This window comes from Theobroma umbraticum, unplaced genomic scaffold (assembly GCF_002168275.2).
Source record: "Theobroma umbraticum cultivar Fairchild unplaced genomic scaffold, ASM216827v3 scaffold_30.0, whole genome shotgun sequence".
NCBI lineage: Eukaryota > Viridiplantae > Streptophyta > Magnoliopsida > Malvales > Malvaceae > Theobroma > Theobroma umbraticum.
In genome coordinates this window covers 13,404,993-13,418,332 of record NW_018397254.1, presented here as the reverse complement: position 1 = coordinate 13,418,332, position 13,340 = coordinate 13,404,993, and the positions used below count along the sequence as shown (strand labels likewise).

At 27.3% G+C, this 13,340-nt stretch overlaps 1 protein-coding gene across 1 annotated transcript; it reads right to left on the bottom strand.

Moving 5' to 3' along the window:
- Positions 1 to 768: 768 nt before the first annotated feature.
- LOC110420765 (auxin-responsive protein SAUR32-like) lies at positions 769 to 1,925 on the bottom strand. The gene has a single exon (XM_021434138.1). The coding sequence runs from the start codon at positions 1,390 to 1,392 to the stop codon at positions 928 to 930; it is 465 nt and encodes a 154-aa protein (XP_021289813.1). The 5' UTR covers positions 1,393 to 1,925; the 3' UTR covers positions 769 to 927.
- Between the last annotated feature and the right edge of the window lie 11,415 nt (positions 1,926 to 13,340).

Genomic DNA, 13,340 nt, shown 5'->3' with positions numbered 1-13,340 from the left:
ATTGCCTATTTTAATTTGCCAAGTTTTTAATTTTTAATAGTCCCCTCGGTATTTATATAGATTGATATCATATAGATTGAAAAATCTAGCTACATCTGCTATCTATGTTTCTAGTTTTATGTATACTATTGTACAAAGCTTAAGTGCATTATATTAATTCTCGATAATATTGTAACTTTTATTATAAGATTAAAAGAACTCTTTCTTTCTTTTTCTTTTTTGCTTAATTAATGCATATATAATTATTCAACCACACACATAGAGTACGTAGTTAATAAAATTTCAGTAAATTGGATGCTTTCCACTTGCTTTATTGTGCCTCTTAATTATATTCTCATTTCATGTGATTTAAGCAAAGATATAATGTAGAACTTGATCTTATCGGTAATAGTATAATTATAAATTTAAAATGGAGTTAAAATTTTTCTCTCTTGAGCCTCTGTCATACGCCACGCTAGCCAGCACACCTCCAAAGACGACTATTTGACTTTATATAATCGTTATTAATAATAAAAATAGTTCTAGCAACTTGTACATATTATTGTAATCAGTCACGAACGTATGACTATTGGTTTTTTTACTATTAGAGACTTAGGATAAAATCGAACTAGATAGATCACCTATCTAGCAGCCATCTCTTGATTCGAAGATCCCTTTAAGCAAACCAATATATATCAAGCTTGACATAGTCAAACAGCAAAGTTTCGTGATAAGAGTAGATAGAAAAAGCAATCTTGCAGTGGCAGCTTGGGAGTTGGGACGAGGATCTATGTCTAACTTTTAAGTTTTAACTCTACTACTTTAACATGATAATTAATTATTACAAGCTTTTTCCAAAACATATCAAATACACAATCCAGACGGAATCTTAACAGCGAGACATGACAGAGAACACACAAGTAAAAATGAAACATAAACTAGTAGTAATTAGAACTGATTTATCGCGATCATCCGAGGTGGGCTGAGGAGGCGATACGAGCCATAACCTTTGGCGAAGCTACATCCCTGGCGGATCTGATTGTCGCCATCGTCCATAGCCAGTAACACCTTGCAAAACAAATCAACGTTGCATGGAAGCACCAGGGGTCCTTCGCTGTTGAATCCGTATTCTGACTCGGCTTCTTCAAGCAGAATCTTAAAAAGCGGGTGGTTTGCGTACTCGGTTTTGATGACGAATCTTTGTCTCCGTGGTCCAACATAGACCGAGAAGCAGCCTTCGGGGGCCACTCGATTCTTTCTGGTGCGTTTCTCTTCTTTGAGAGAGGCATCCATAGATGGCCACGATTTGCTCTTCTTTGAAAGAGCACGGGCACGCCCAATGGATTTGCATCGCTCCCAAGTCTTAACGATCAGGTTGCCCTTCTTGCCTTTTTCCTTGATCACGACCTCCATGAGCAGAGCTTGTCTCAATACTAGTAGCGTGATTTATATCAACTCTTGTACAAGAAATATATTTAAAAAAAAAAGAGAAAACAATAGAGATGTTGGGCTCAAAAACCACACACAACACCTTTATTTAAGAAGCTGTATATGAACATGAAAAGACTGGCCGACGAAAAAGAATGCCTGGAACTAATGTACAGGCCGGAGATCGTGTTTCAAAGTTTAAACAACTAACCTCTGTCATAAACCAAGTAAAACATGACCTTTACCCTTAGCCTCAATGTGTTACTCATTTTGAACAAAGCAAACAAGTTAAAACTGAAATCATGCATAAAGGACCGAAACCCGATCAAAAACGGGGACCAAAAGGACAAATACGGATTGAACCCAGATTCGGATTCAAGTTAAAGAGGCCGTTAATGGAGAGAAGAATCACCAACAGAGTTGGGAGAGGAGGAAAAAGAGAGAAACTAAGGAGGCAGAAGAAGAGCTATCCTCAGTGGTTATGCCGCCACTTTAGTCTTGAATAGGGCGAATCTTAAGCAATGATCGTGATGCACCTTTCATATATAAAGCCCAATTTGACATAAAAATACTCCACAATTAACCTAATTGTCAACCTTAGAAATTAGGATAAAATACCTTTAACCCCTAGCATTTAATCATAATTTCACACGAATTTATTAATTTTTTAAATAAATAATCTGTTTTAAAAAAATATCTTTTATTGAATACATAAGTTTAATCTTTAATTAACAGTTAATATTTTCATTAATTTGATGATGTGGTAATATTGGGAGGATAATTTTACTCATCATTATTTTGAAAAACTAACACACTATATAAATTAAAATTTTTCATTTTAAATTTTTTCCTATTTAAAAAAAAAAAAATCTCACCTCTTGCTGCGGTCCAAGTGCTAGATTCGGCTCTAGTCGGGGAGTGCCAAATCTGACTTCAAATGGATCTCCTTCCCTTGCACTCATGCTCCCAGGGGAGCGTGGGGCAAGGGGGCGCAGGGGTGGGGGGCATGGCTAGGGAGCACAAGTGTGACTGGCCAATGTAAGAGGAGCGCTACCAGTGAGCCTAAAAAAAATAGTGAAAAAGAATGAAGAAAGAAGAAAGGTAATTTTGATATTTCACATTTATTCATTAATGTCGTTTACACATTTGGAGAGAACTGATTATTTTAAAAATTAATAAATTTATATAGAATTATAGTTAAAAGTTAAAAATAGAGTATTTTACTTTAAAAATTAATAATAATAATATTATTATTATTATTATTATTTTAATTTTAAAACACTAATAGTAGTAGTATTATTTTCCACTTTTCCTCACAATTAGATGAAAAGGCCAGCTTCTCTCAATTGATAAATGGCTAGAACCGGACAATATAAGTTCTATTATCTGTTAACCTTTTCGACTGAATGTGAACTCAACTAGTTTTGCTTTTGTTGTTGGAATTATGTTCCTGTATTCTTCAATTTTGTTTTTTTATAAAGTTGTACTAATATTTAATTTCAATAAGCAAAGGATGGATATTTATATACATATAAAAGAAAAGTTTCTTCATATTAATTTTATTGAAATAATATCAGTTTTATAATTTTATATATGTGTGTGTGTTGGGGGGGGGGGGGGGGGGGGGGGGGGGGATCAGTGGGTAGCCCATGGTACTTGGAAGTTGGTGAAACTGTGCAACTATACATATCCCACCTTTCAGCAGTATTTACTCCGCCCAAACATATAGAAAAACAAAGAGGGGACCCAAAGAGAAATAGAAAAAGGGACTTGAGCCGCCAGTTAGATGATGACTAGTAACTGCCATTTCATTTGCGAGTGCATGAAATAGTCACCTTGTGTTTATCATCAACAAAGGCAATGACTTGAAAAGTTGAAATTGATGTGTGACTTAATAAGACAAGTGTGAGATTATGAATAGATAAATACAGGAGGGTTTTGCTAATGGACTTAATAACTTCAAAGGTTTATAAACGAAATATTTCAATAAAACTTTTTTATTGAAATTAGAAAAAAAAATTTTCTTTTAACTTCTTGAGATGTAAAATTTTCAATTAAACTTTTATAATAAGTTTTAATATTTTTTTAATAATTTTTGAATCATTAACAATTTCTTATTAACTATTTTTATTACTTGTAAAAAATTTATCAAGTGCTCTTTTGAGATTATATTAAACTTTCAATTTTTCTTTTCTTTTAAAGTTTTTAAATAACCAGATTCATATTTTAGATTTGACATATTCAAATTATATATTATGAAGTACAAAAAATATTTTACTATTACAATTATCTGATATTTTTAAATAGTTAATATAAAATCAACATAATTCAAATATATCAACTATCACATAAAATAAAAATAATTTAATAATATAAGATAAACTCTAAATTAAAATAAAAAAGTATATAAAGATTAAAATAATAATACCTAATTGTTGATTGTTTGTTACAAATCGCAAATGATGCTCACGGTTTTATAAAGATTATAACATAACAAACTTCCTAAGTATTTTTTGGAAGAAAGTTAAAGTTAAAGGAAGAAAGAGAAAATGAAGAAAAAAGAATTCAAAAGTGAATATTATAAATTGAAAAAAAATCGATTTTATATAAGAAAAACTAAGTGCTGGAAATATTAAATAAGAAAAATAGTTGAGAATTAATAGCAGAAATTAGGAAGTAATAAAAAATAGATATTTATTAAGCACATAATTAGAAAAATGAAAGAATATGTTATTTATTAATTATCTTTGACTTTTACTTATTTTTAATAGGAAATGAGATAATTAGTTGAGAATTAATATAGATGAGGAGGTGAGAGAAAATAAATATTTAGTTAGGCACTAGAGAATAGGTAAATATTTTATTAATTATCTTAATTTTTATATAACTTTAATATAATTAATTATATTATTATTATTATAAAAATATAAAATCTCTAAATTTGAGAGTTAGAACCCTTGCTTGGGTGCCTTACTCAAGGGCCAGCCGTGGTTTTGGTTTAGATATTTTTAGAGACATCATTGCAAGATTAATTATTTCAAAACTTTATATTGATAATTAATAATTTTTGGATGTGCAACAGTAATAATCATTTTGGATGTACACACGCACAAATGTAGATAAACAAATGTGCAACTACTTAGAAAACAATTAATGAGCATTGTTCATCAAATTCACTGGCAGGGTGATTGCTTAATGAAAAAGAATAGAGCCTGATAATTGTATTTAAATAATCCTAGTAGATTTCCTTGGACTTTTTACACATAGTTTTCTCCAATAAATCTTTGTATAGTTGAGCTGAGTGATGGAGAATTGGAGATGATCATTTCGAACTGTAATTTCCATTTCTGAAGTTAAACGTGATTCTCATCAAATTATTGCGTCAACCACCACAATGTGTAGGTTGACGTTTAAGACTGGATGTTTCGCTTTTCATTTTTCTTTGGATGGTTTTAACTAATACATCTTCTACACTTGGGGATAGTGGACTTAGTCAATCCTCACTGATTTTTTTGGGATTTGTTGCATGCTGGGCTGGGGGCCGCCGCGGCCATGGGTGTGCCCAGTTTTTGAATCCCACTACAAAAACAGGCAAAATTAATAATTTTCAGCTAAGATTACTGTTTCCATCATGTCGCATCCCACTCTCAATGTTAGCCAAAGCATCTTTGTTTGTCGGAAGCAACATGAAACGTTCCATGATGCAAGCTGACCACCTAAACTCCAAACCATCATTTCGAGTCACATGGTTTTTATTTACTTATCTTTAAGATGCCTTGCTCCGACCCACAGGGGCGGAGCGTCCCTTTGTAATGGGCGGGCCATGGCCCTTCAAGATTTTTAAATTTTTTTTATATTATATATTTTTAAAATAATTTTTTATTAAATAATTAATATAATTAAAAAATTATTAAAATGACTTTACAAACTCCATTTAATTTTATTCAAATTTTTAAATTGTTTTTTAAATTTTTAAGTTTTTCTACCCATCTTTCTCTCTTTTTTTTTATGTTCTTGTATTGTGAAATTATAAAAGGTCAAATTTTTATTTAATTTTTTATTTATATTATTATTATTATTTATGTTTTTCAATTATATTCTATTTACACATATATTTTAAGTTTCTATAATTTTTTTTAAAATTTATATGAATCATCAACCATATTATTTTTTGTTATATAGGTTATATCTTCTATTTACCATGATTTTTTTTTCTGTTATGTGGATTTTATTTTTAATAATTTTAATTTTTTAAAAAATTGTTATATATGTAATTCTCAAATATAAATTCTAGTATTACTTTATTGATTGTTATTTAAAATTTCACTAATATATTATTTTTTATTAATCCTAATTATATAAAAAAATTATCTCGAGTATATATTTTTAATGTGCTTTATATTTTATATTTAGTTGAAAGAAAATTATCTAGAATATAAGCAGAAATTATTAATTCTGTATATCATATTTAACTATTTCTATTTTATGTATTAAGTTTAATATTTGGTGTTATAAATTTAAATATAATAAAATAAAAATATTGATGTTGACTACATTAATTTTTTAGTTGATTATATTGAGAAAGACAAGATTTCGAAACAAAATAAATGATAAGTTTCTTACAAATAATTTAATTATTCATATTAAAAAAGATATTGTCATGTCAAATAAAACTTTTATAAAATACTATTATAAGTTTTTTCTTTTTGTTTCTTTTGATTTACATGTTATATAAAATTATTGTCTATTATAAATCTTTTGATTATTAATGGTTAAGTTCAATATATTAGTTTTAAAAATTTTTAATTTTATTCTTCTTAACATTTAGCCCCCCCAATAAAAATTAGCTAGCTTCGCCCTTGCCGACCCACAAGCCGAAAGTTACTGATACAATATACAGGCAGCTGTAACAATAGTTTGATATCAGTTTGGTCATCCTATCTTCATTTACACAAAAAAAAAAAAACTAATATTGGAGATGATGAAAAAAATAAGCATCTTAGACTGAACCTGTTAAGTATATTTTTTTTATATATCATATAGAGTTAGAGGTGGAGTTAATCAATTTTTATTGGAGGGATCGAAGATACAAAAATAAAAGTTAAAAATTTTAAAAACTAATATATTACCAATAATCAAAATTTGATAATATAAAATAATTTTATATAACACGTAAAACAAGAAAAAAAATGACTTACAATAACCTTTTATGAAAATTGTATTTGACTATAATTTTTGAATTCAATTTCTTCAATTAAAAACTATATATTAAGAAACACTTATTTCTTTAAGATTGAGTATTAAGCATTTTGATTCATATTGTTTTTATTCATGAGTTGAAGCATTAACACTTGATGGTTCAAGTATAGAAGAATCATTTGAACGATTTGTGTATTTTCTTTTAAAGAATTTGTCAATTATTTTCAACTTATTCATACTTTATCAAATTTGAAAAAGTAATTAATAGCTTCAACTTCAAATATTCTTATTTTATTTCTAGTTAAACTTATAATACTAAATATTAAACTATAATGCATAAAATATAAATAGTTAAATGCGATATACAAGATTAATAATTTTTTTATATAATTAAGATTATCTAAAGACTATATATTTAAGATAATTTTCTTTCAACTAACTATAAAACGTAAAGCATATAAAAAAGATATAAGCAAGATAATTTTCTCTTACATAATCAAGATTAATTAAAAAATGATCCATTGATAAAATTTTAAGTAACAATGCAACACTACAACTTATATTTAAAAATTATAAAATAATTTATTAATTTTTAGAGATTAAAATCATAGAAAAAATTCACATAATAGAAAAAAAAGACAAATATGACAATTAGAAAATGGAATCCACACATGACATAAATAAAAGGAAAAAATATGATTAATGATTCATAGAAATTTGGGGAAGAAAATATATAAAAACTTAAAACACATAAACAAATAGTATAAAAATAATAATATAAATTAAAAAAAAGAAAGTAAAGTAACTTTAAAATTGAGTGAGGTATATGAGATATTTTTGTTATTTTTTATTGTATTAATTATTGAATAAAAATTATTTTTAAGGGGGCATTAAGGGGATCTATTAAAAATTTTGTATAATGTAAAAAAAATTTAAAAAATTTTGGTAGGGATGGGGGTGTTAATGAGGCTCTGCCCCGTGTAGAGCTACATGTTAGAGTTGTTGACTTGATTCTTGAATTTTTTTATGATCTCTCCCTCAAAAATTAGTTTGAATGTGTGTGTGTGTGTGTTTTTTTTTAATTACTATATATAATTTAAGCAAACTAAGTAGGTATATCTATAATTAAGGTAGCTTTTGGTGTTAGAATTGTGCTCTCACATTACTAGCAATGTGCCCTATTAAAATACATTATAGTGTTTTTTTTAAATAATCCAACGTAATATAAAATTACAATATAATTATATTATAGTCAATGAATGTAATGTGATTGTACCAAAAATCAAATGCAATCTTAGATTTCAACTTCCTTTGTAATATTATCAATTTTCATTTGACATTTTACCCATTTTTCATTTGAAAAAATGATTAAAAATCCATTTTAACATAACTTACCTTTCTTGATTTGACATTTTCAAGTGTTGTCAATCAATATATTAGTTTTTTAACGAATTTAAAAATAAATATATTAAGTATAACATTTACAATTCATATAAGATAATAGACAATTCAATCAATAAAATTCTGAAACTTAATTTTGATCATTTTAAAATTTTAAAAAAATTAGAAATAGTTTTAAATTTTTGAAAAAAAATCTATAAAATTTCAAAAACACAACAATATTTTTTTATTTTCAGAAATTCTAAAATATTTTTAAAACCCCAAAAATAATTTTTAATTGTTTAAAAAATTATAGAACAAGAAAAATTAGAAATAATTTTTCTTTTTTGGAAATCATAAAAGATTAGAAAGTCCAAAAAATTAAATATATATTTAGAATATTTGAAAAAATAGAAGGTACTCTTTTTTTATGCTCATAATTTTTAAAATTATAAAAATTATTTCCTCTTTGCAATTTTTAATAAAATTTTAAAAATAAATTTTTTTACTTTCAACTTTTTTCATAAAATCTCTTTTTGGTTTTTTATTTTTTTCAAAAAATAAATATTTCCATTTTTAATGTTTTAGAAATTTTTCAAAAAAAATAATAATAACAATATATTTTAAAATTTTTGAAATTGCTAACAAATAAAAAGTTATTTTCTAATTAATATTAACATTGGTTTACCCAATGCTTGGTTCTATTTTGAAAAATTTATTTAAGAGATGATATCATATAAAAATTTACCTAGAAAAAATAAATAAGTATATTAAATTATATTTTAATATATATAAGTAATTCTGAAAATTAACATTACGTTTTACGTAAAATATTTGTAAATCAAATATTAACTTTTCAGCATTTTAATTACATTTTTTATAATATATCAAACGTTGTAATATCATTTTACTAGTAATTAAATTTTTTACAATCACATTCTCTACAATCATATTTTTTATAATATGATTACATTGTAAGTCATCAAATTTAATCTAAATTTCATAAATTAAATGTCAGAAAGTTTCCTGTGTGGCGGATGGAGTGATGGTAAAGATGAGCTTTCCTAACACTTTAAAATATTATTTGATTATGCAAACAAAGACAAATTTTAGCAAAGATGTTGGCTCCTAGTGGGGAAAGGAGACATCATAAGGCCAATGGCCGGTGGCTCCTGGGTTTTCCGAAACTGATATTTTCATATATTGTGTACCTTTCACATCCAAATCATGGCTTTCAAATATATTACTTGATTAATATTAATCACAATGTCAAAGCTTATGCAAAATAAATTCGAATAATTTATCAGAAATCAAAATCATATATACAAAAAAAAACACTTAATTATTTTCCTTTGAAAGATTCCAAAGTTGAGGTAGACGTGGGAGTTTTGACCGTATTGGTGTTCATGATTTTTTTTTTTAAGCCAAGTGTTCGTGTTATTATAATATATTTTGATAGTAATTAATTTTCTTCAACGCCTAGCCTGAGTCAGATTAGTGCAATTGTTTATAAATGGGTTAATTAAAAATAAACTAGTTTACATCCAAATTAACATATATAGTTGAATAATATCTGAAACTGAGACATTGTAATAAACCAGGTAGAGAGACTTGTGGCTCTATCGAAAATGGTTTTGGCATGCATATAAAATTCTAGCTGGTTTAGAACAATTTCTGCAGCCTATTAATCTATGTTTATAGTAATGACTAGAATTTCAAATCAATAATGAAAAACAAAATGAAGTCAGAAACAAGAGTTACGGTTAATTGGTTGTTTAACGATTTTACAGTGGCCTTAGGTAGTGCTAGTGCGGTTCAAAGTTTAACTTGGTAACCATGGTACGGTCATATTATGAAACTATTGAATAAATATTTTCATTATTGTATTTAATTATTTGACTTTTTAATTATTCTATAATCTTTCTACTTAAAGAGTATGAGTTTAAATCACTTTTTTTTAAAAAAAATATTCTCATTATTTTATGAGAATACCTGATAAAAAATTACTTTTATTATTAGTTTCGGTTTTCATTAATATCATGCAATAAAAATTTATCAATAATTATTGTGATAAAATGATATACATATATATAACGCTATTGAAAATTATATAAATTTATTGAAAATAATAATTCAATCATATCAAAAATGTTATTTTATAAGTGAACTATATAATTTGAAAATATTTCAAATTATAACCTTTTTGAGAAATCTCTATCTAGGAAAAAAATAAAAGGAAGAAATAGGGAAATTGAGACAATAGTAAAAAATACAATAGTAGGTTTAGTTTCTTTTTTTATCTAAAAAATGAAAAAATTGAGAAAATAGAAAATGAGAAAAGATTGAATCATTAGCTTACTTATAACATAGCTAGTTTTTGAAAAATCACATATCATTTAAAAATAAATATTAAAATTAAGTTATTAAATAAAATATATAATTTGAAAAAGTTTCCTTATATAATTTTTATAGAGTAATATACATACAAATCTTTAAGGAGCCATGACTTTAAAGCACCAAAACACTATTTTGAAATCAGATTACATGATTCATTTCCTTATGTTGGTCTTGATGGAGTGCTAAAGAGGGTGAATAATACTAAAAATTTTGAAGTCATCTTTTTGAGCTTTTCGAGCTCTTGATCAAATATAAGAATGATGGTTTAAACTTGTTACAATTAAAAGACATCAAGTAAAGAAAGGTAGATAGAAATGAACAATACACAAGTATTTATAGTGGTTCGCTCCCTTGACCTATATCCACTACCTTTATCTCTGAATAAAAGATTTTTAACCCAACTTCACTAAACTAATGAAATTAACTGCTTCCACCAAGATTTTGCAAGCTAAGCTTCTAACTTAAACTCTAATATCTTATAATAAGTCTTAGAGTGCTTTCCACACGCTAATTAACCAAGAAAAAGAAGAAAACGGAATACACGTGATCACTCTTGCTTATCTAAGATGAATATAATCAAGTTCAAACACTCTTACAAGAATAAGAATGAAAAATAGGTGTGTAAGAGAAAGTTCTTTGGCCTTTCAGTCAAACATGATCTTGGTAGCTTCTTTCTTGCTTCTTTGACCATTAGAGCTTCTTTTTATACTTAGAGATTCAGATTTTTCTATTAAAGACAATTCCTAGCTATTGTGAACACGTCCGACACCTTTCTAGTTGTTATTTTGTCTTTTAGTATTTAAAATCAAATAGGTAGACATTGTTCTATTAACTAGATAAGGTTAGGCTTTAATCAATTAAGCTTTTTTTGTCTTGCATTGTCTGGTAGCTTATTACTGTGTTAACTAGTTAAAGATGGCTTTTAACTGAATAAAGACATTTTGCTGTCAAACTTCTCTAGCTAGTAGTCTTCCATAAATTGGATAGTTCTCCTTTTAACTAATTGAGGCTTTTCTTCCTTTAACTTTAATAGATTAAAATAAGCTCCAACTAATTAAAAATTCTTCAAATGTGAATTTCTTCAATTTGACTCCTTTTAATGGTCAACGTTACTTCAAATTTGAATTTTGACGCTTAAAGGTACTTGAGGTATTGTGCTATAACCGATTAACCATATTCCTTTGCTGATTAGCACTCCTCTGTCTGTAGCTTCCAACACCTTTTTAATTAGTTAAGTCTAGTACTAGCTAATTAAGGCTTTTTTACCTTGCTTTTAAATAGCACCCAGTTAAGCCTTAATTGGTTAAGGCTTTACGTTAATCAGTTAATGATGTTTTGTTTTCGCTAGTTTATTCTTTTATCCCTCTTTAACTGATTAAACCATCTTTTAAGCAAGCAAGCTTCTTGAGTTGCCTTTAATCACCAAATTTATTAAGGGTTTTGAACTTTGTCTTACACATTTAAATAAAGTAATTAGGCATCAATAAATAAGGAATGTTTTGATCATTAAAAACACATGAAGTCAACAATCTTACCATTTTTGATGATAACAAAACACTCCTAAATTAAGAGTGCAAAGTCAATATGAATTTTATATTTATTTATAAGTGAGGGATTGCTCATTCTAAATGTAAGCTCGCTTTAATAGATGCATAAAATTCCTTTTCATACATGTTTAATGTATATTTATGTACAACTATTGCTAAATAAGCAAATGTAATATTCTCAAAATTGACTTTTAATTACATAGATATAAATATTTAGCATAAACCATAAATATAAGCACTATTCATCATAGAAATATTCAACAAAAACATTCAGTGTAGAGTATGAGCATAGAAACATTTGAATTTCATCAGCAACACCAAATATAGTATGTCATTGTTCAATAACACAAAGAAACACAAAATATAAACGTTTTTTCAGCAATTTAATTAGCAACACAAAATATAACCATTGTTCAGCCTAAAGAACCTAATTTATCAGCTTATTTTCTTTTTCTTTTGTCATCATAAAAAAAAAGGGTTTCATTGAAATTTAAGTCTTGTTAAAGTCTAAAGAGGGTGAGGACTCATTAGTACCAAAATGCACCTTTAGGGGTTAAGGATACAAAGAAGAGGAAGAATCTAAGGATGTAGAGGATGATGAGGCAGACACTGAGGATATGGTCAAAGGAGGTCCAAGTTTAGAAGATTGTTTGATAATGGACATTGCCAGTCTTGTAGACTTCCTTTTTCTAACAATGGTAGTTTTTGTCATAGCCCAAACTCGGGCCATGACCGACACATGGGCCCAATAGACATAGCCCACTAGCCCCAACCAAGCCTTTCTATGAAAACCTGCTCAATAGTCCATTTCTCACCCATCTTTCTTTAAGATTCGTAATTTGTAACTTTCAATTATAATTTCTTCTGGAATAAGTTATGACAACTAAGTATATACCATTTTTAAAATAATGTTATCACTTGCCAACCTATACCGACATTATAAATTAAACTAAACATATATGTTTACAATAAATCTCACAATTTACATTTAAACAACCATATACACATGCAAAAGACCTTTGACTACCAGCAGATTGACTTTGGGCATGGGTATTATCATTGAGTGTCATGGTAAACTTACCGAAAGATGGGTTTGAGGGAGCCCTTTAACCTAGGATCCAACTACCTTTGAACTTGAAAACCAAAATATGAAGTTGAAAAGAATGAGTATAAACCCAGTGAGTGAATATAGGAAGGGAACAAGCAAACGATATGGAAGGTTTTATGAAACACAATGCATTTATGTTAGAAACAATGCAATTTATATTTCATAAACCAAACCCGATGCTATGATGTCTTTTAACTGATTTTGAAAACATTTAGAAGTTCCAACCTTCAACATTCAATGTAGTCACATTTCATTTCTCCAACATCTCTATGGTGTATGTAAACATGTGTACAAGAATTTAT

Coding starts and splice junctions, on each gene's coding strand:
- LOC110420765 (XM_021434138.1), bottom strand. CDS start 1,392: ATGGAGGTCGTGATCAAGGAAAAAGGCAAGAAGGGCAACCTGATCGTT.